The 22,455-nt window shown below is 41.4% G+C and overlaps 1 protein-coding gene across 2 annotated transcripts in view; it reads right to left on the bottom strand.

The window, feature by feature from the left end:
• Window positions 1–11,385: 11,385 nt before the first annotated feature.
• Window positions 11,386–22,455, bottom strand: part of NIPAL1 (NIPA like domain containing 1) — a 33,790-nt gene continuing 22,720 nt past the window's right edge. For both annotated transcript variants that reach the window (XM_056557576.1, XM_056557580.1), the window contains exons 3-6: window positions 18,686–18,742; window positions 14,406–14,496; window positions 13,823–13,983; window positions 11,386–12,732 (exon numbers count right to left, since the gene is read on the bottom strand). In XM_056557576.1, coding sequence (XP_056413551.1) covers window positions 12,119–12,732; window positions 13,823–13,983; window positions 14,406–14,496; window positions 18,686–18,742 — 923 coding nt within the window. In that variant the 3' untranslated portion in view covers window positions 11,386–12,118. The remainder of the gene's footprint in view (window positions 12,733–13,822; window positions 13,984–14,405; window positions 14,497–18,685; window positions 18,743–22,455) is intronic.

The raw sequence follows: 22,455 nt of genomic DNA, 5'->3' as shown, positions 1-22,455 counted from the left end.
ATCCCCTATCCTTTAGATAGAGGATGAGATGTATGAAGCCTTAATACTCCATTAACCTTCTATGGGATCCTATGAGACCAAATGGATGAAATTAAAGCCAAAAGAGAGTAAGAGCAGTGCTGACCATTTTTATTTTTCAGTTTTATTATCACGTGAATCTTTATGATTTATTATGGTTTTCCCCAACCATAATAAAGTGGAATAAAATCAGGTTGGCAGCCCTGTTTGAGTAGTAACTTTTTATGATAGATAGTCCTAAGATAGTCCTATGAATCAGCGCACAACATCATCGGGTGCGTAGTATAAGTTTATTGCTATACCTATAAAAAACAATAGTCAGAGCGATTATAGTTATTTACAATATGAACATCTTAAGTTTTACATTGCAATAAAATTTCAACTGTGTATATACTCTTCATTCTAGAATGTAAAATACAAACCATAAAACAGAGGACGTCCTGTCCCCACTGCCTAACAGTGAGATCACATTGGATGCACAGCTCTGGGGTGTACAGACTGTAGCATAGAAAGCTATGAGACTATCCCCCCGAATGGCCCACACAGACACACATGGAGAAACAGAAGTGAGCGTTTATCTGTGTGCACCTACTATACTAAATTGTGTAGCATTTTTGTTTTGTTTAAACTCACATTGAGGAACATGGGAGCTCACCAACCAGAAACAAAAAATGTATGACAAAAAAAACACAACCAAAATGCACAGTGTAAATCCAGCCCTAGGGCCAGTCCACACTGCTGAATTTCGGCCTGTAGATATTCCTGGTGGAGATTCTGTATGCAGCAGATGCCTCTTAAAGGGGTTCTCCCGTGGAAAACTTTTTTTTTTTTTAAATCAACTTGTGCCAGAAAGTTAAACAAATTTGTAAATCACTTCTATTAAAAAAATCTTAATCCTTCCAGTACTTTTTAGGGGCTGTATACTAAAGAGAAATCTAAAAAAGAAATGCATTTCTGTTAAAGCATGCGCTCCGGTCCCCGTCCCCGGACCGGAGCATCCGCCCCCTCGGCCTTCTGCCCTGGGATCCCGGCGTCTCCCGGTCAGTTACACTGACCAGGAGCCCGGGTTCCTTTGTGTTGGGGACGCGGCTGCCGTGACGGCTGGCCCCCGTTCATGCGCCGCGTCCCAGCTCCACTCACTTGGCTCCCCGCTTCTTGCTCCGTCCTTCTCTGCCTCCCGGCGCGCGGCCCCGCTCTCTAGGGCGCGCGCGCGCCACCTTCAGTAAATTTAAAGGGCCAGTGCACCGGTAATTGGTGCGCTGGTTCCTCACTTCCCCTGCCTTCCCTATAAAAGACACCTGCCCCTTCCTGCTCTTGACGGATCTTTGTGCCCTAGTGCCTCTGAGAAAGCGTTCCTATTGTGTGTATTGCCTTGCCTGTTGCCGAACCCGTTGCTACCGCCTACTCGCCTGTGAACACTTGCCGCCTGCCCTGACCTCTGCTACGTCAGACTACGCTCCTGCCTGCTCCCTGTGTACCACGCCATATCAGCTGCCTGAGAGGTTGAGTTGCTACTGGAGGATACGACCTGGTGGTTACCGCCGCAGCAAGACCATCCCGCCTTGCGGCGGGCTCTGGTGAAAACCAGTAACCACTTAGAACCGGTCCTCTGGTACAACCCGCGCCATCGCCTCTCTGGTCCAGAGGATCCACTACCAGTCCTGCCGGTACGTGACAATTTCCTGTGATGTCCTGACCACAGTGCTCTCTGCTGACCTCTGCTGTCCATTTTAGGAACTGTCCAGAGCAGGAGAAAATTCCCTTAGCAAATATATGGACAGCAGAGGTCAGCAGAGAGCACTGTGGTCATGACATCAGAGGAAATGCATTTCTTTTTTGCATTTCTCTTTAGTATACAGCCCCTAAAAAGTACTCGAAGGATTAAGATTTTTTAATAGAAGTGATTTACAAATCTGTTTAACTTTCTGGCATCAGTTGATTTAAAAAAAAAAAAAAAAAGTTTTCCACGGGAGTACCACTTTAAATCCATCGGAACTAGGAACGCACTGACATATGTTCATGATAGTAATGCAGTCCGGCCAAAATTAAGACAAATAAATGAACATACGGTATTTATTCTTTTGGTTGGTCCAGAATCCAGAATTTCCCTGGTGGAGTTTTCTGCTGCTAAAATTCCATAGAGGAATGGACAGTACAGCAGAATCCCAATGAAAACAATGGGACTCTTCTGCAAGCGGAATTCAGGATACAAATATTGACTCAAATTCAAAGTATTGTCCAAAATACTACACATTAACCCAGCCTTGGTGTGCTAGAATTCCTTCAATACATGTTAAAGAAGCTAAAGTGCATATATTACTATACTGCTAAAATACACAGAAGGGGGTAAAGTCACATACAGAGGGCACAGGTCCTGGAGAAATTCTTCTTGTGGAAATATCTGGTTATGACCTGGCTTATGAGAAGTGATAGACTTTTCTATAAACTTTTTATGCCTGTTTCAGAACATTACCAAGTAAAGGGTACAAGTTAAAAATCTCCTGCACCGCATTCCGGCTCTCCCCAGGAAGGGTGCCAACCCCCACACGAAGTGGCAGCCAACACACCCCCTCCATGTATCTCCATGGGAGAGACGGAAATACCTTAAGGCATAGAGATGCATAGATGGGGCCACCGCTTCAGGTCCTGTGGATTGGGGATACGTTTTTAGATACTATATAACTTCTTTAAAGGGGTACTCCACTGCTCAGTGATTGGAACAAACTGTTCCGAACGCTGGAGCCTCCGCCGGGAGCTCGTGACATCATAGCCCCGCCCCCTCATGATGTAACACTCCTCAATGCAAAACTATGGGAGGGGGCATGATGGCTGTCACGCCCCCTCCCATCGACTTGCATTGTGGGGGTGGGGCATGATGGCATGAGGGGGCGGGGCTATGACATCACAAGGTCCCAGTGCCGGCTCCAGCGTTCGGAACAGTCTGTTCCAAACGATGAGCAGCGGAGTACCCCTTCAACTCCTTAAGAACCAAGGACATATGAGTACGTCCTTGGTCCCGCTCCCGTGATATAACGCAGGGTCCCATGGTGACCCCGCATCATATCGCGGTGGGCCCGGCGTCATAGTGAAGCCGCCGCTAATAGGGCGTGGCACTGATCGCGGTGCCGCACGCTATTAACCCTTTAGCTGCGCGCTCAAAGCTGAGCCACGAGGCTAAGGGTACGTTCCCACACGGCGTATTTTGCTGCGTATTTGCTGCGTATTTGCTGCGTATTTGGTGCTGCGTATTTTCCTACCCATTGACTTCAACAGAGAAAATAAAATACGCAGCAGCAAATACGCAGCAAATACGCCGTGTGGGAATGTACCCTAAAAGTGAACGTAAAAAGTGCCGGTTAGCTCAGGGAGCTGTTTGGGATCGCCGCGGTGAAATCACGGCATCCCGAACAGCTGAACTACAGGAGGAAGGTCTCTTACCTTCCTTCCTGCAGTCCGATCGCCGATTGAATGCTTCAAGCCTGAGATCCAGGCTTGAGCAATCAATCGTCGAAAACACTGATCATTGCATCCCTATGGAGATGCATTGAACACTGTTAAAGATCAGTACATGCAATGTTATAGCCCCCCCCCCCCCCCCCCGGGGGCTATAATATTGCAAAAGAAAAGTGTAAAAAAATCATTAACCCTTTGAATTATCCCTTCCTCTAATAAAAGTTTGAATCACCCGGCATTTCCAATAATAAAAAAAACTGTGTAAATAAAAATAAACATATGTGGTATTGCCGTGTGCGTAAATGTCCGAATTAAAAAAATATATCACTAATTAAACCGCACGGTCAATGGCGTACGTGCAAAAAAATTCCAAAGTCCAAAATAGCGTATTTTTGGTCACTTTTTATATCATGAAAAGATGAATAGAAAGCGATCAAAAAGTCCGATCAATGCAAAAATGATACCGACAAAAACTTCAGATCACGGCGCGAAAAATGAGCCCTCATAGCCCCCTGAACATGGAAAAATAAAAAGTTATAGGGGTCAGAAGATGACAATTTTAAACGTATACATTTTCCTGCATGTAGGTATGATTTTTTTCTGAAGTAATACAAAATCAAACCTATATTAGTAGGGTATCATTTTAACCATATGGACCTAGAGAATAAAGATAAGGTGTCATTTTTACCCAAAAAAATGTACTACGTAGAAACGGAAGCCCCCCAAATTTTGTCGCACAATGATTTTTATTCCCGTTTCGCCGTAGATTTTTGGGTAAAATGACTGATATCATTACAAAGTAGAATTGGAGGCGCAAAAAATAAGCCATAATACAGATTTTTAGGTGCAAAATTTAAAGAGTTATGATTTTTTAAAGGTAAGGAGGAAAAAACGAAAGAGCAAAAACCGAAAAACACCCGGTCCTTAAGGGGTTAAGTAGTCTTGAGTAGGGGCCATAGAGAAAGGCCTGTCTGACTTGTGGCTACGAGAAAACAAAACATAGGAAATAGAACGCACGGTTCCCCAGTGGCCGCACAGTCATACTGCATAGAAACTATGTAGGATGACCTTTCTATAGTATCATCATAAGTAAGTGATACTTTTACTGCAGGACATTGCTACATGTCCCATCTTGGTGTGTGTCCAAAATTGCCAAAAAAATAAATAAAAGTCTTAGGTCTCATGTATATGGCTTTATTACAACTCTCTCTCTACAGCTGTCAACATATAGAGGTGAATGACGCCTCTAGTGTAGACACCTTTGTATGCTTCCAAATTCACATGAAAGCGTACAGTACAAGGGATCATGCATGTCCCATCAGACGCCATATTGGAGTATTACGGATATCATGCACGCCATTTTAGTGAGATTATCTCTGATGTTCCAGCTCCATAGTAGGATGAAGACAGCCTGATACTGCTTGTTCTTTGACTTAAAGGGGTATTCCAGGCCAAAACTTTTTTTTTCATATATCTACTGGCTCCGGAAAGTTAAACATATTTGTAAATTACTTCTATTAAAAAATCTTAATCCTTCCAATAGTTATTAGCTTCAGAAGTTGAGTTGTTGTTTTCTGTCTAACTGCTCTCTGATGACTCACGTCCCGGGAGCTGTGCAGTTCTTATGTGGATATTCTCCCATCATGCAAGGGATACTCTCCCATCATGCACAGCTCCCGGGACGTGACAACATCATTGAGCAGTTAGACAGAAAACTTCAGAAGCTAATAACTATTGGAAGGATTAAGATTTTTTTTAATAGAAGTAATTTACAAATCTGTTTAACTTTCCGGAGCCAGTTGATATATAAAAAAAAAGTTTTTGCCTGGAATACCCCTTTAAGAATTATTTTCCTGACTTTAGGTAAACAACTCTTTGAAAGATACATTAGGGAATATAATTAAAAACTATCTAAAAGTAAAACTGCCTTTGTTGCCCATAGCAACCAATTACAGCTCAGCTTGCATTTTACCGGAGCTCGTTAAGATATGAAAGCTGAGCTGTGATTGGTTGCTGTGGGCATCAAGTAGAGTTTTACTGTTAGTTCTTTTTGCTGATTGATTTGTTTACTTATTTATTATTTAAGCGTTGTTTATCATGTGCATAATATTAAAAGTGCACTGAGGTTATAAAATAGAAGAGTCAACACAAAGTTAAGTTATTTAAAATGATAAAGATTCGCCATTGTTTTGTGTATCCTAGAAAGCAGGATTTCTCTTGGGAAAAATTAGTGCTAGAAATCGAGACCTCCAACTACTGTAGATATATATAAATATATATATATTGTTTATTTATACATATAAATAAAAATCTTGAGTATAAAGTTAATATGGTTATAACATGTGCCACTAGGGGGCATCAGAGGTTACACAATTCTTGTTCATGTTAATGCAAATATTTCTGTGCCTTAAAATCCGTCCTCCGCATCTGAATAGGAATGCTTCATTTGAATAGGAAAGTTGCTGAAATTTTTGCATCAGATCTGTCACTTCATATGTCAGTACACTGATACTTATATTTATTTATTTAATTTAGCAGAACATACATAAATGGTTGCTGAGTTCATATAAAAATTGGTCTTAGGCTGTGTTCCCATATTTTGATACTGCAACTAATTACTTCATGCATTTTTCCTGCCATTGGCTGAAATTGTGGTAAAAAAATGGGCATTTTACAGTGATTTACCTCATTAGCATAATCACTGTAAATATATGCTGTTTGCTATAAAATAGTTTCCTAAGGGGCTGGATGTCTTTATACAATACCCTAATATCTTATGGAAAGACTCTCCTTATTGGAAAGACATAGATCCAACCACACCTGAATCTGCCAGTGAACTTATACATGGAGGCAGAGAGCACTGTGGTCAGGCTGGAAAGAACTGCACATCCTCCTCTGGAGCATACAGCAGCTGAAAAGTATTGGAAGGATTAAGATTTTAAAATAGAGGTACCGTGGTACCGTATTTGTCGCCATATAAGATGCACTTTTTCTTCCCCAAAACTGGGGGGGGGAAGTGGGAAAGTTGGTGCGTCTTATATGGCAAATACACATTAAAACCCTGTCCTATCACGGCGGTCCCTGCGGCCATCAACTGCCGGGACCCGTGGCTAATACAGGACTTCACTGATCGCGGTGATGCCCTGTATTAACTGTTCAGACGCGGCGATCAAAGCTGACCGCCGCGTCTGAAGTGAAAGTGACACTAACCCGGCTGCTCAGTCGGGCTGTTCGGGACCTTACCTGCTTACAGGACACCGGGAGGGACCTTACCTGCCTCCTCGGTGTCTGCTTCATGACGGGATCCCCTGCATGGCCAGCGCTCTCCTTCATCGTCATCACGTTGTCGCGCACGCCGTCCCGTCATCCAATAGGTGCGTCGTGTGTAGCGGTGTGCGTAGTGATGTGATGGCGGCGACGGAGAGCGAGGATACCGGGCAGCAGAGACGTTCCGGAGCGAGAGGGACACCCTGTGGACACGGCGACAGCGATGGAGGGCGACATCCAGGGCAGCGGTGATGGGTCCGGAGCGGCGTGGACACGTGAGTATTACCTCCTATACCAGTGGTATTCAACCTGCGGACCTCCAGATGTTGCAAAACTACAACTCCCAGCATGCCCGGACAGCCAACGTGTTTGATATTTGGATAACATATGACAAACAAGGTAAGGCTATATGGAGTTGCTATACCATTCTATGGCTACCATTGCACAGCCATTGCACCCCGTCAAGAACGGCCGTCAAACTCTTTTTTTTTTTTATTGAGTTTGCCAGCCGTCATTTTGGCAGGGCGCAACGGGCGACAGTGGGTCGTGATGCACCCCATTATAGTCAATGGGGTCCATCGGGCACTCCTGTTTTTTCAGTGGGAGTAGCGGGAGAAAAATATGGCGCAAGCTGAATTTTTTCTCCCGCTTATTCCCAACGGCCATCACACTACCATGTGACAACGGTAGTGTGAAAGCAGCCTAACGAGTAAATCAGTAGAAATGAAGACAGGTTTAGCATTCTGGGCCTTTATTGTCTTTTACAATACATGAACTACGATGGCAAACACTCCCTGAATTCAGGAATGCAGCAAGGGACTTGACACGTTAACCTGTTTGGCCAGTCAATAAAATGATGTGCATAAGACATAGCATTCCAGGCTCAGAAATTTGAGACACAATCCTCGAGTAGAATTACGTAATGACAATTTAATGTAATACCATGTAAAGTACACAGCTTATATACATGACATATATACACAAACATGTTCTGTATTAAATGAATTCCTGATAAACACCATTTACAAGTCAGCTCATGGCTCATCCAAGTAGGAAGCTTTTAATACAAGAGGTAGATAATTATCAAGTAGTCACATGACGTATAAGGATTTGGGGCTGTTCAACGTATGTTACCATTAGATATGAATAACAATATTCATCATTGACGAACCATCATAAGAAAGAAACCCCAGTGATAGCAAGAGAACTATGAAAGCATCTTCACTAAATAAAATGGGCAGACCCAGAACCGCCATTAGAAATGTCAGGGGCAGAGCCAGCCGCAGAAGGGGACATTTTTTCATTTTTTTATTCAGTACTGCCCTGATGGCAGCCCTGGTCAGAACTTACTTATTAACCTTTATCTGGAAGAATAATAGTCAGGACTTACATTCTTCCTTTTACAGTTCATCGACATTGTGATTTCACCCAGTGGAAATCAATAGGAGACACAGACAGTCCTGCCTAGCTCACTATACTGTACAGGACTCTCCCCCCCCCACACACACACCTTAGGCACAAAATATTAACTAAAAAGTAAGTTAAAGTTGACTGAGGGTGACACTTTTCTTTTATGATAAAAAAGAAATAAAAAAAATGCCAGCCTGCTCCCTTGCCCTTCTATCCCTGTATAGGTGTTTGGCTAGGTTCACATTGACGTTGTCTTCCATCCCGTTCAGGGAACATTATGCTCTTTTTTTCCCCCTTGAGCAGAATGGACACTGCCGTCCGTGGGGATCCGGTAGTTAAGCGGAGAAAAAAAAATAGTGCATGCACCCGTCGTTCTGATGGAATTGCAGACGGAATTCCGAACAGCACAATCCGACAGCAATGTGAACAAGGTCTTTGTGAATCAGCACCATATGGTGGCCCAATGTGTGCTATGGGGGCTTTTGCTCCCATCAGGGACTTTAAACTGATAACATGGCTCTAAGAAAAACACATAGGTGCTTTATGTAACAATTACTCACGATCGTCTGTAAGATCAGCAGGGTCCCAGGTTAGGAGACCTTACATGGAGCTCTTTCTTGGCACATTCCACTATAGAAATTAAAATGTGTAGGGACTGTGAATAATCTAGCCTAGTGTCATATGGATTTGGCAAAAGGATAAACTCATGTCTGATGTAATAAATGATAACTATAACTACTAATGGATAGAACATGGGTGAAATATCTGCTATGTACCGTAAAACATGTCACATGACAGAAAGCAGACATTTATGCTATTCAGTCATAAAAGGGCAGAATGTGAAGTCATTGTACATTGTTGGCATTTTGTAAAATCAGCAAAATACCAGCACATCCTACGGCAGGCATTCCTCTTCAGTTGTATACAGGGCCACTACTTCTCACAAAGAATAGAGTTATATTTTTGTATTCACCCTGAAAGAAAAAGAAAAGGATTTTCTTTTCCTGTTTTCACTACAGGTCCAGCTTCTCAAAGCTCCCAAGATCAAATGATATCACTTGGCCAAACACAATAGAAAGAAGTAGGTTAATCATTGGACAACCGTTGAATGAATGATTACCCGATGAATGACAGCCGGGCATATAGTAGTCCATATTGGCCCATACAGTTGTTCAAAATGGCCATATATGATCGGTGACATCAGACAAAGGATAAATGATCTTTTTGGGAATGTTCTGGGAATATTTTGAGAATATTCTTTCCTGAGAGATAGTGTGGACTAAAAATCTTTGTTTGCCTCTCAAGCTGAAAGTTTCAAACACGGCAGACTTTTTTTTAGGGACCCCCACTCGTGACGTCATGGCCATGCCCCCTCAATGCAAGTCTAAGGGAGGGGGTGAGATGGCCATAATGCCCCCTCCCATAGACTTGCACTGAGGGGGCGTGGCCCTGACATCACGAGCCTCCGGTACACTGGCGCTGCACCGGACGCTCTAAATGAATGCCGGGTACAGCAGGGAGATCGCAGTGGTCCCTAGCGGTGGGACCCCTGTGATCAGACATCTTATCCCCTATCCTTTGGATAGGGGATAAGATGTCTAGGGGCGGAGTACCCCTTTAAGTGTATGTAAGCCTCCTGACTCTCTCCTGAGAGACTATGTTGGGGGAGAGAAAGATCTGGATAGATTTTCAATGCCTGACCCTTTTGTTCTTAGACAGATACGCCATCCTCTCTCCACTGATAACACATGGACATTTGGCTATGTTGAATGTTGATGGGGAGATTGGGAGAGGAAGCTGTTAAGGATGCATGGCCACCTTTAGACTATGACAGTCTACCATATGTATTATAACAAGGCATCCATATTTTTGGTTTCCATGTAATACATTGTCAGGTGGCACTCTCCAGAGCACTGGCTCATCTAGGATTGTCCTATTTCTATTACATTAATACAGTATAACAAGACTAAAGTAACCCATCACTATAACAGATGCTTAGTAACTGAGCATGGGGGGGGGGGGGGGGGGATCAGGAGAGATAACTGCTGGCCTATCTTATGTGTATGACCAACTTTTAACTGGGCACAGGCTTGAGATAAATGTTGACCAATACCATTGGTTAACTTGACAAAATTTTGATTTGTCATGTCCACTGTATAGTTGGTATACTACCCACTAAATTAAATCTGAATGTTAAATTGATGTAATAGATACAGTTCAAGAACTAATAGGTCATGCATCTGCTGGCCAGTTTCAATTCCATGTCTATGATATATATGCATGATATAAATATAGTATCTATCTATCTCATACATACAGTAAAGACATGTAATTCAAACTGGCCATCAGATACACAACCACTTACCATATATACTCGAGTATAAGCCGACCCGAATATAAGCTGAGGCCCCTAATTTCACCCCCAAAACCCAGGAAAAGTTATTGACTCGACTATAAGCCTAGGGTGGCAAATACATCATCCCCCCATGTAATCATCCAGACCCCCGTCATCATCCAGACCCCGTCATCATCCCCCCCCTTCATAATCACTGCCTGTCAATCCATTCATCAGTGGTCTTCAACCTGCGAACCTCCAGATGTTGCAAAACTACAACTCCCAGCATGCCCGGACAGCCATCGGGACACGCATGAACGTCCCTGTGCTTCGTCGTCAAGGCAACGTCACTAGTGCTGAGCGCGGAGAAGAGGGCCCCGCCGGTGAAAATGGAAATCCCGGAACGACTTACCCTCCCCACCGGACGGTCCCTGCAGTATAGATGGCCCGGACCAGCTCACCCTTCCTTCCCACCAAGGGGAGGTGAGTAGAAAACTAAAGGGGGGTCTGGATGATGACGAAGGCCGCAGTGGTCTTCAACCTACGGACCGCCAGAGGTTTCAAAACTACAACTCCCAGCATGCTCGGACAGCCGATGGCTGTCCGGGCATGCTGGGAGTTGCAGTTTTGCAACATCTGGAGGTCCACAGGTTGAAGACCACTGAGAAGGGATTGACAGGCGGAGAGTTCACTCGAGTATAAGCCGAGGGGGGCGTTTTCAGCACATAAAATCGTGCTGAAAAACTCGGCTTATACTCGAGTAGAGTATATACGGTATATATATTTTATAATAGTTCTAAATAAAGTAAAATAAAAACTTCATCACAAAATGTTTATCTACAAAAAAACCACAAATAATTAAAAAATATGTGCAATTCATTCAGGTAATATGAATTTAAACATATGTCATTAGACATTTTAAGTGCAACACATACATATAGGTGCTTATCCATTATACAAAATATAGTATATTTACAACATGTGTATAATACATTGAATATTCTATAAATATGGCCTTTGTACAGTCCTTCCATAAGTCACTGATTCAGCTTTGGGTACAGAGTACATGATCTGTTGACATAAAAACAAAATCAATGCAACCACTGGCATCGTCCAACAATATACAGGGAGGTTTCACATAACTATACACTGCTCCGGCTATAAAATGATTTATCCATATAGACAGGGAATGACAAGACATTTAATGATATGTTTAGTGTTTTGTATCAATGCTGTGAACCTCTGAGTAACACTTGCTGCAAGGAAAACATATATTACAGGATTCCTTCTGACTCCCCTGAGTGTCCATTATGCTCAGAACAGAAAGGAATACCCATTGAGGGAATCCATCTATTAGATCCACATAGAACAAGTCAGACCACTCATTCAATGTATCCAAGCAATGTTCCTTACTACAGGAACAATATCCAAATGGCCACTTTTATTTTTAATGTAAGCACCTTGGATTGTAAAATCCAGCCATTATATATGTGAATACTTTACCAAAAGTTATTTTCAATCCATATAAAAATATATATGTATATCTACATAAGGTCCCGTGAACTGAGGCTCAGTATGAAGTAGTAATGTGGAAAGAGTGCAGACTCTATAGCCATATATAGTACTTGGTAGGACTTATTGGTTAGTTCTGCCGAGAACAATATTATCATCTTCAAATGCCAGTAAAGTGTGGTCTGCGTTGCTAAGTAGGCTGCGTTGGTCTTCTTGTCCATCTGAGGGCATCTGCTTTTCTTTTCGGACAGAAGAGGTTATCTGGCTCCAGGTAATGTTGGTGTTCTTAAAGGCGTGCAAAAGGAAAATACCAACAATAATGGTGAAGAATCCACTCAGGGTCCCAATCATGTCACTGATATCCATACTGTTCCATTCCTTGAATAAGATGGCTGAGCAGGTGACCACCATGGTGGTAAAGAAGACATAGTATATTGGGGTCACTATGGATGTATTGAACACGTCCAAGGCTTTGTTAAGATAATTGATTTGTGTGCTGATAGACAGTATTAATGAAGCCAACAAGATGAAAAAAAGGGGGTCTTTATAAACAGGCTTCCTTTCAATAAACTCCTGAATGGCGATGCCCAAGCCCTTGACACATGCTACGGAGAATGCACCAATGATTGAACAAATAGCAATATACACTAGAACGTTGGTTTGCCCTTTCTTTGGAGCAACAACAAAGATAAGGATAAAGGATGTCACCACTGCTGTCACAGCATATGTAATAAACCCTGTTGGAAAACAAATGCAAAGATATAAATCAATATGACATAGGAATGCTAGGTATATTGATGGAACGGTATTGTCATTGAGGAGTCATTTGCTGGTGTCATGTGTATAATAATAGGATATATATGGATATATATAAATATATATAGGATATATATATATATATATATATATATATATATATATACCGTATATATATATTAAGGTGTTAATCATCTATACAGTAAATGCCATTCTACACAAGAATGACATTTTTCCTAGGTACACTCATTTCCGATAACTGGCCGGTGTTAAAGCGTTTCATGTGAGGCCAATAAAACGGGGAGTGCAAACAGGAGATGTGTAGCCAACAATGACAAAGTTCAGTGTCACACGATTGATCAAGCCGTGTAAAGGCTTAGTAAACAAGCACCCATCACAGAGATCGGCATTCATTAAAAGGGCATTAAGCTATTTTTCTCTAACTGTTACGTGTACAGCCGGCCGTACACATTATATTACTGTCAGCACAGCCCACCAATTTCCTTCAGGCTAGCTGGCTGTCTAATGTGTATAGGCCTCCTGACTATGAAGGAGAAAAGGCTTAGCCAGTTGGATTCCAACATGGTGGATCCTTTTGTTCTGTGGGTAGACAAATTGTTTGCATAAGTGTTCAAACCATAGGACATTAGGAACATGTCATACAGCAAAAAGGTTGAAGACAGGGGATAAGATGTCTGATTGCAGAGGGCAGGCCAATGGGACCCCTTGTGTTCTCCGGTCCGCCGCTGTGGCATTTTGAAGCTCGAAACTTCCGTGTTCATGACGTCATGCCCCTCCATTCATGTCTAGTAAATAGCCATCACGCCTCCTCCATTCATGTCTAGTACATAGCCATTACGCCTCCTCCCATAGACATGAATGGAGATCATGGGGGGTCCCAGCGACTGGACACTTGCAATCAGAAATCTTATCCCCTATCCTTTGGTTAGGGGATAAGATGTTTAGGGGAAGATTACCCCTTTAAAGGTATCATACGTACATATATATGTTTATGGCCAGTGGCGTTATGGAACCAATTTATGTACATTTCTACCATGTGTAAACACCAACCTGGATCCCTTAGTTTTATCTCCATATCATGAAGAGATGTCACCTCTTCTTCCTGAGGAGCGTGTATAACCATCATGGTGGAGCCCAAGATACACAAGAGACAACCCAGCTTTCCATGGATATTCAACTTTTCATTCAGGAAATATGATGATAACATGGCACTGGGGAAATACAATAGACTTTAATTAATCATAATCCTGGCAGAATCCAATACCATTTTGGTCATAATGCATGTGAATGGGGTATTTAATGCTCCATATATATATAAGCCCTGGTACTTATCTGCATGGAATGGTGAATACACTGCAGATACTGGGCTACACTGAATATTTATTATTGCTGCAGATTCTGTTAAGAAAACTGCAGATTTGCTCCGCTAAATTAAAATAAGGCCATCTCTGTGAGGATTCCCGGCCGAACAGCAGATCAAATCCAAGATCTAAAAAAATGTATGGTGGATCTGCCTATAAAAATCTGTGTTGTGTGAATGTGGCCAGTGGCCGCCATGTAGTCCGAGCAGTAAAGACTGTACAGGAAACAGTATAAAATACAGGTTAATAACATTGTATAAAGTTATAGTTACCAGATGAGGACACTCAAGGCACCAAGTGGCGTCACTAAAGTAGCAGGTGCAAATGCATATGCAGCAAAGTTGGCAGCTTCTCCTGCTCCCACTATAAATGTCAAACACAATAGAAGAAGGTAAGGAAAAAAAGAACAACATTCTATTTTCTTGTTGATAAACTCATAAAGGATGAATGATTCATACTAAGGAGTGTTGCCCTTCTGACTTTCTCTATTATATTGGTTCGTTGTTATAATAATAATAATTATAATAAAAATAATAATAAAAGTCACAGCGGTAGGTTCATAACTGAAGTTTTAGGCTGCAGGGTGACAACATTGTGTCAGTCAGCAGTGATTGGTAAATAAGGGGAATAGGTAGCTCAACAGATATGAATCCAGATTCTAACAAGTACAGGTTAAAGGTTGTGTCCCCAATACAACCTCAATAACATGAAGAGATAAAGGAGGAGGTTACCGCTCTCAAGCTAGATTCTAGGTGTGAGGAGTGTAAGAAATAATAAATGCTTAGAGAAATATTTAAATATTGATAATAGATTGTGTTTATTAATATATATATATATATATATATATATATATATATATATATATAATATATATACCGTAAATACATTTGTGCTATATGTGTGGTGTCTGCAGGGCCCATGCAGACCACCCACAAAACACTAAAAGAGGTTTTAAATTATATATTTTTTTTAAACATTAATAGAATAAAATAAAAATAAAAGAGTACACCAACACATATAGCCCACTAACTCAAAATCCAAGTGAGAACTTCTGAACTACTACACATCTGCACTAAAGCCCTGAATCAACAAATAATCTCTAAATCAGAATACGACTACATAACCAACATCGATAACCGCATACCCCTCTTTTGCGTCTCTGAGACGTCAGTTCATTATACACCTCCATCAATAACAAACAAGGAATTACAGTTGTCAACCACTGCCTATGCAACAGTAACATGCCCCCACAACACATCACTTTTATTTTAGACAGTATCCGTTACATTCTCACACATAATTAGTTCTGTTTCAATAACCATTTCTATTTTCAGATCCCCGGTACCGCGATGGGGACCAATTTCACGCCCAGTTTCGCAAACTTATTCATGGCCTATCGGGAGGAGACCCATATCACCCCCCCACCTGGATGCGAACCTGGTCCTCTGGAAGCGGTACATAGACGATATCATTATAATTTGGAACAGCACCCCACAGTCATTACAAACATCCTTAGATCAATTAAATCACAATACATTCAACCTCCAATGCACACCCCACATGACAAATAGAATTTTTAGACATTACAGTTACAGTTCACAACAATATCTTACCTGCAGTACATACCATAAACCTACATCCGAAAATAGCTACATCAAGTTTGACAGTTGCCACTTACATCAATAGCTTACAAACATACCATATGGACAGTTCAGATGCCTAAGGTGCAACTGCACACATACTCAACAATTTGAAATAGAAGCCAACAAACTAAAAACACAATTCCAACAGAAACATTACCCAGAAAAATTTATACAAGACTCTCTCATGAAAGGGAAAACTCAAAACCGAGAATCCTTTTTCAAAAACAAGTCACCAGCACCCACAGACAATACAGTACAACAAACCGCCAAAATTGTACTTCCCTTCAATACAGCAAACCATCAAATTAAGAAAATTATCAATAAACACTGGCACCTACTACAAACTGATAAGACAATAGGATCATCTTTACCCCCACAACCACCAATCGTCTTCACCAAAGCCCCCAATCTAGGTCTGAAAATAGCCCCCACAACAAAGTCCACCACAACCACACAACACAATAAAAGACAGACAACAATATCAGGCGCAAAAGGTTCCCATAGATGCACCCAATGCAATAATTATAAAGCCACTTCTTTCCCCCACAAACTGAACTAATAATATCCACTGCCAATCACACCAAACATACAATAAAATAATTTCTCACTTGCAACAGTAAAAAAAATCATATACATAATACAATGTCCATGCTCCAAACAGTACATAGGCTGCACATCCAGAACCCTAAAGAAAAGAATAGCAGAACAGTTTTATAACATTAAACGTGGATATAAAAAAAACACACCTCATCCTCATTTTTATTGTTTTTCCTTCTTCTGCATCAATATTGCACCTCTATACTATAATTATTAACAGGTTAATCCAGATGATTCTTTATATAACCGTGTGATCTCTGTAGACCGGAAAATGGGCTTCCTAACAAAATGACTTCATTTGACTTAAAGGGGTACTCCACCCCTAGACATCTCATCCCCTATCCAAAGTATAGGGAATAAGATGTCTGATCGCGGGGGTTCAGCCGCTGGGGACCTCCGCATTCTACCATGCAGCACCCGCCTGTAACGGCTTCCGGAACCGCTGGAGGCCCTCAGGCTAATACCATCCCGACCACGGGGAAGTAAGATCGTGACGTGACGACTCCGCCCCCGTGTGACGTCACACCTGCCCCCTCAATGCAAGTCTCTTATACAATCTCTTATGGTTAAAAGGTGTACTCCGGTTGAAATTTTTTTTTTTTTTATTAACTGCTACCAGAATATTTCTAAATTACTTCTATTTAAAAATATTAATCCTTTCAGTATTTATAAGCTGCTGTATGCTCCAGAAAAAAATATATATTTTCTCTCTGCTGACACCTCTTTCCATTCTAGGTCCAGAGTAGGAGCAACACAACAATTTAACTCCACCGGGGTTAACAAAAATCTCTGTCTACTATGTGTTCAAATTAAAACATAACTTTTAATAATAGAGGTAAATAATATAAACACACATTTAAAAACACAACCCCATATGTGTCTCTAAATATTTTTATCCATCTAATTTGATCCACTGGTGGCCTCAATGGAGTCCCAAAGTGCCAATTATCTTAGGGTGTTTATAGTTACACCACTTCTCTTAAGATATATATTCATTTGTCATTGTACTCTCACATGGACTCTGTCAGCATCACGCTAGCCTGCTGTGCACCGCAGTGCGAATGACCAGTGTGTAGAACACACTTCCTTTTTTTCATATACTGATTTGTGACATTACATATTGGAGAACGCTACAGGGTTGCAATAAAAAAATTATACTGTCACACCCCGACATGTTTCGCCACTATGTGGCTTTATCAAGGAGGACAACTGACAGCTATGAGTGTCAGTCAGTTATGGCCCCTTTTTATATGGTATCCCTTTGACATCACTACTTCAGGCTCCAATCAGGCATTGCCTATCTGGTGCCCAATAGCACAACTCCTATTCATACAGTCATGATACATTGTATACAGATCCCGAGCCAATCTGCTTCGCTGAACCTGGTTGACATCACACACCAACCTGTGCATGTGACTCAATCTCCGAATGTAATTGGTACAATTCTAGCCAATCCGTACCTTCCGTACACGTCAGTGCATACTTTTGAGATGCGCGATGCCTTCCACTCTCGGGCCGCGTCATACCCACGTGATCAAAACAAATACACGTGGTCCGGCCAGAGTGAAGTGAACATTAATTCATTCATTTGAACACATAGTAGACAGAGGTTTTTGTTAACCCCGGTGGGGTTAAATTGTTGTGTAGTCTTGATACCTCTATATGTGTTCTGAGGTCATAGTTTAGTTGGTCAGAGTAGGAGAAAATCCCCATAGCAAACCTCTCCTGCTCTGGACAGTTCCTGACATGGACAGAGGTGTCAGCAGAGAGCACTGTGGTCAGACAGAAAAGAAATGTAAAAAGAAAAGAATTTCATCTGTAGTATGCAGCAGCTGATAAGTACTGGAAGGATTAAGAATTTTAAATAGAAGTAATTTACAAATCTGTTTAACTTTCTGACACCATTTGATTTAAAACTATTGTTTTCCACCGGAGTACCCCTTTAAAAGGATCATTGTAGGTTATTCGGATGTTGGAAACTCCAGAGAATATCAGCAATATCCCGGGGTAAATGTTCAATTTTACTGCAGTGCCACCAAGGAGGAAGTGAAGAGGGGCAACTGAAATGATTAGGCCCCGTAATGCACTGATATGCTGAGTCCTATATGGCAGCTGCTCTCTCCTCTAGCTAATAGGTTCAGTTGTATGGCCGTTGTATAGGGTTGACAGTTTGTAGCTCATATGTAATGTAATGTAAACAGGTGTGCCGCAATGTAAATATCACAGGGTGTGTCCCATTCTACAGGCACGGCACACACACACGAGTACATCCCTATTAGCTGAAGGTACAGAACATTAATAATCAGACTTACTTGACAGCAGTCCAGCCCACCAGAGCCACTCCTTAAGGTACGAGAATCCGCCCTGACCTGTAAAAGAACATTTTTTACATTACACAGGAAGGTCTTTCTAATAATTATCTCTTCCTCTGAGATGACGTCAATGCAAAGGAAACAGAAAACAGCGCACACCATAACAGCACGATGGATCAAGCATTTGTTGTATACCACACTGAGCTGGGCCACTAGCTGTACCAGAAGTACGGTAGATCGACATAAAACACCGCAATGTACAGTCTTTGGGCTTTCACCAGGACACTTCATTAAATGCTACATCTGGTTCTAAGCATTTTTTTTTTCTTAAAGGAAAACTGTCACCCTGTTCACCCACACCAAACCCAATACACTGGGTAATAGTGCGGGTGAACAGGAGTCCAACAAGAGGTCACATACTTAAAGGGGTATTCCAGGAAAAAACTTTTTTTTTTTTTTTTAGATCAACTGGCTCCAGAAAGTTAAACAGATTTGTAAATTACTTCTATTAAAAAATCTTAATGCTTCCAATAATTATTAGCTGCTGAAGTTTAGTTGTTCTTTTCTGTCTAAGTGCTCTCTGATGACACCTGTCTCGGGAGCTGTCCAGCGTAGAAGCAAATTCCCATAGCAAACCTATTCTGCTCTGTGCAGTTCCTATGGGAATTTGCTTCTACTCTGGACTGCTCCCGAGACACGTGTCATCAGAGAGCACTTAGACAGAAAAGAACAATTCAACTTCAGCAGCTCATAAGTACTGAAAGGATTAAGATTTTTAAATAGAAGTCATTTACAAATCTTTCTGGAGCCAGTTGATATATATATATAAAAAAGTTTTTTCCTGGATAACCCCTTTAAATATGTCCAGTAGGTCCTGAGCTATGTCCCCCCGAAAATCCACTGCTAAATTCAGTGAATTACACAGGGGGTGGGGCTTCATGGGGGCGGGGCTTTGTGACTTTACTTCACTAGGATGTGGAGTCACAGACAACAAATATGTAAATTGAGTGGGCGGAGCTCAGCCCTCTGCACACGATTCACTGAATTCAGCAGAGGATCTTCTGGGGGACATATCTCAGGACCAACTATACATATTTAAGTAAGTGACCCCTCGTTGGACTCCTGTTCACCCACACTGTAACACAGTGTATAGGGTTTAGTGTGGGTGAACAGGCTGACAGTTACCCTTTAAGGAGTCATTCCCTAACACAGTGTTATCATTGGATTTCTTCTCAATTGAGGGAGAAATGCAGTAATAAGGCAGGTCCGTGTGACAATTATCAAATTCCATAGTTGATATAGGATGCAGGCAACATGAAATGGTAAAACACTGTTCATACCGGTGGACAGCACATAAGCAATAGAATATATAATGTCCCTGGTGCCCTGCTTTGTTTCCTATCTGACCAGACTCTTAAATTGAGTGAAAATAACATATTAAGGTGTTGCTTTTTAGGCAACTATTCTTCAATATGCCTTTAGATGGCCATGAAGATGAGACACGTGTTGGCCGAACCCACCAACGTCAATAGGATCCGCTGACCCTCTAAGAATTCAAGTGTAGCCGAAGAAAAGAGTGCGCTGGTGTTGGCGCTGCTCATACGAGCAGCGCCAACACCAGCGCACTCTTTTCTTCAGATACACTTTGGTTCATTATGGGTTCCTGCAGAGGAAACCAGTACAGGCTCCGGGGTCTTGCAGCTCTTCAGATCATCACCTACCCCAGGAATTGGGTGATAAGCAATCAGGGGTCAAGTCCTGGGAAAAAAAGTGTAGGAACTCACCTAAGCATTCCCCTCAAAGGCTGGTCCTGCAGGACACCTTCTAATGGGAACAGTGTTCCTGCTATGGAAAAGTGCAGGAACTCTGTTCCCATGCATTCCTGCGGGGCTTGAGCCCTGTATGCAATATACCAAGAGGTTCAGTAGATGAGAGTCCTATCTGTCTTATGTGTATGGCTACTTTTATATATTATAACTTACACTGACTTGTATTTATTTTAGGCACTTCTGATAAGTTAATGTTTAAAGGAACAAAACATAATATAATTGTATTGTGTTTAGTGCAGGGCATGAGGGAGAGTAGGACTCCGGGATTAGGTCTTTGGTGTTCTTACAATCTCTGTGACTTGCAACACCATCTCAGGCCTGCAATCTGCTTACAGGGGTACTCCCCTGGAAAAAAATTTTTTAAATCAACTGGTGCCAGAAAGTTGAACAGATTTGCAAATTACTTCTATTAAAAAATCTTAATCCTTCCTGTACTTATCAGCTACTGTATGCTCCAGAGGAAGTTCTTTTCTTTTTGAATTTATTTTCAGTCTTACCACAGTGCTCTCTGCTGACACCTCTGTCCATTTTAGGAACTGTCCAGAGCAGGAGAGGTTTTCTATGGGGATTTGCTTCTACACTGGACAGTTCCTATAATGGAAAGAGGTGTCAGCAGAGAGCACTGTGGTCAGACAGAAAGGAAATTAAAAAAGAAAATAACTTTTTCTGGAGCATACAACAGCTGATAACTACAGGAAGGATTAAGATTTTTTTTATAGAAGTTATTTACAAATCTGTTTAACTTTCTGAAACCAGTTGATTTTTAAAAAATGTTTTCCAGGGGAGTACCCCTTTAACAGGGAATACCAGTTTTTGTTCCTCGTTTTCCTTTAATTGACATGCCTATTAGGTATTGTGTTTATGTAAAAATTAAATGATCCGCCCCCCACCTTCGGAGACACCCTGGCGCTGAACAGAACTGACGGCCCATTCAGCCTATGACCGGCCGACACAGGACAGTGTATCATTGACCTGACAGATCTGATTTATAGATTTACTGCATTTAACTGTACATTTTATATTTGTGTAATATTTAACCATGTGACTAATACTGCACAAAAAAGTATATTTGACTATAATGGGTAGAATTATAGCTAAAACGATAGTAGTTAATGTTTATCGATACCCCACCTAGGATATTATTGACAGTTGCTACATGATATGACTATAATGACACTGAAATGTATAAAGATGTCATTTACATACAGTATTTCTACCTAAATAGACAATTTCCATCGATCTGAAGCTGCTGAGTAGTGTTGCTCGCGAATATTCGCAATTCGAATTTTATTCGCGAATATCGCATATTCGCGAATATAGCGCTATATATTCGTAATTACGAATATTCGTGTTTTTGTTTTTTTTCATTTATTTTTTTTCACAGTACACATCACAGTGATCATCCCTCTCTGCTTCCAGCTTGTGTGGTGTAAAGAAGGCTATAATACTACTGTGTGAGACCGGTGTGCGAAGTTTCGCATATGCGAAAATTTGCATATGCTAATGTTCGCATATGCAAATTGTCGCTTATGTTAATTTTTATATATGCAAATTTCCGCATATGGTAATTTTCGCACGCGCGAAAATTCGCATATGCGAAGATAAAACGAGAATATTACGAATATGCGAATATTCGCGAATATGACGAATATTCGTCCACATATTCGCGAATTTTTGCAAATTCGAATATGGCCTATGCCGCTCAACACTACTGCTGAGTCATTGTTCACCGTCGGCAATATACATCTTGATTATGGCCACCTTAAACGTGGGCAAGCAGGATACGTCAGGCCTTCTGACCCAATTCTTCTTATAGCTACAAAGGGACAACTGTGATCCATAGAAGACCAATATATGGAGGGTTAATCCAAGTTATTCACCAAAAGATCACTGCAGTGATCCACTAATTCCCTAATTTCCCATATATTAAAAAGATATAGC

This window comes from Hyla sarda, chromosome 1 (assembly GCF_029499605.1).
Source record: "Hyla sarda isolate aHylSar1 chromosome 1, aHylSar1.hap1, whole genome shotgun sequence".
Taxonomy (NCBI): Eukaryota; Metazoa; Chordata; class Amphibia; order Anura; family Hylidae; genus Hyla; species Hyla sarda.
The sequence above is the reverse complement of the archived record's forward strand: the minus strand, read 5'-3'. Positions and strand labels throughout refer to the sequence as shown.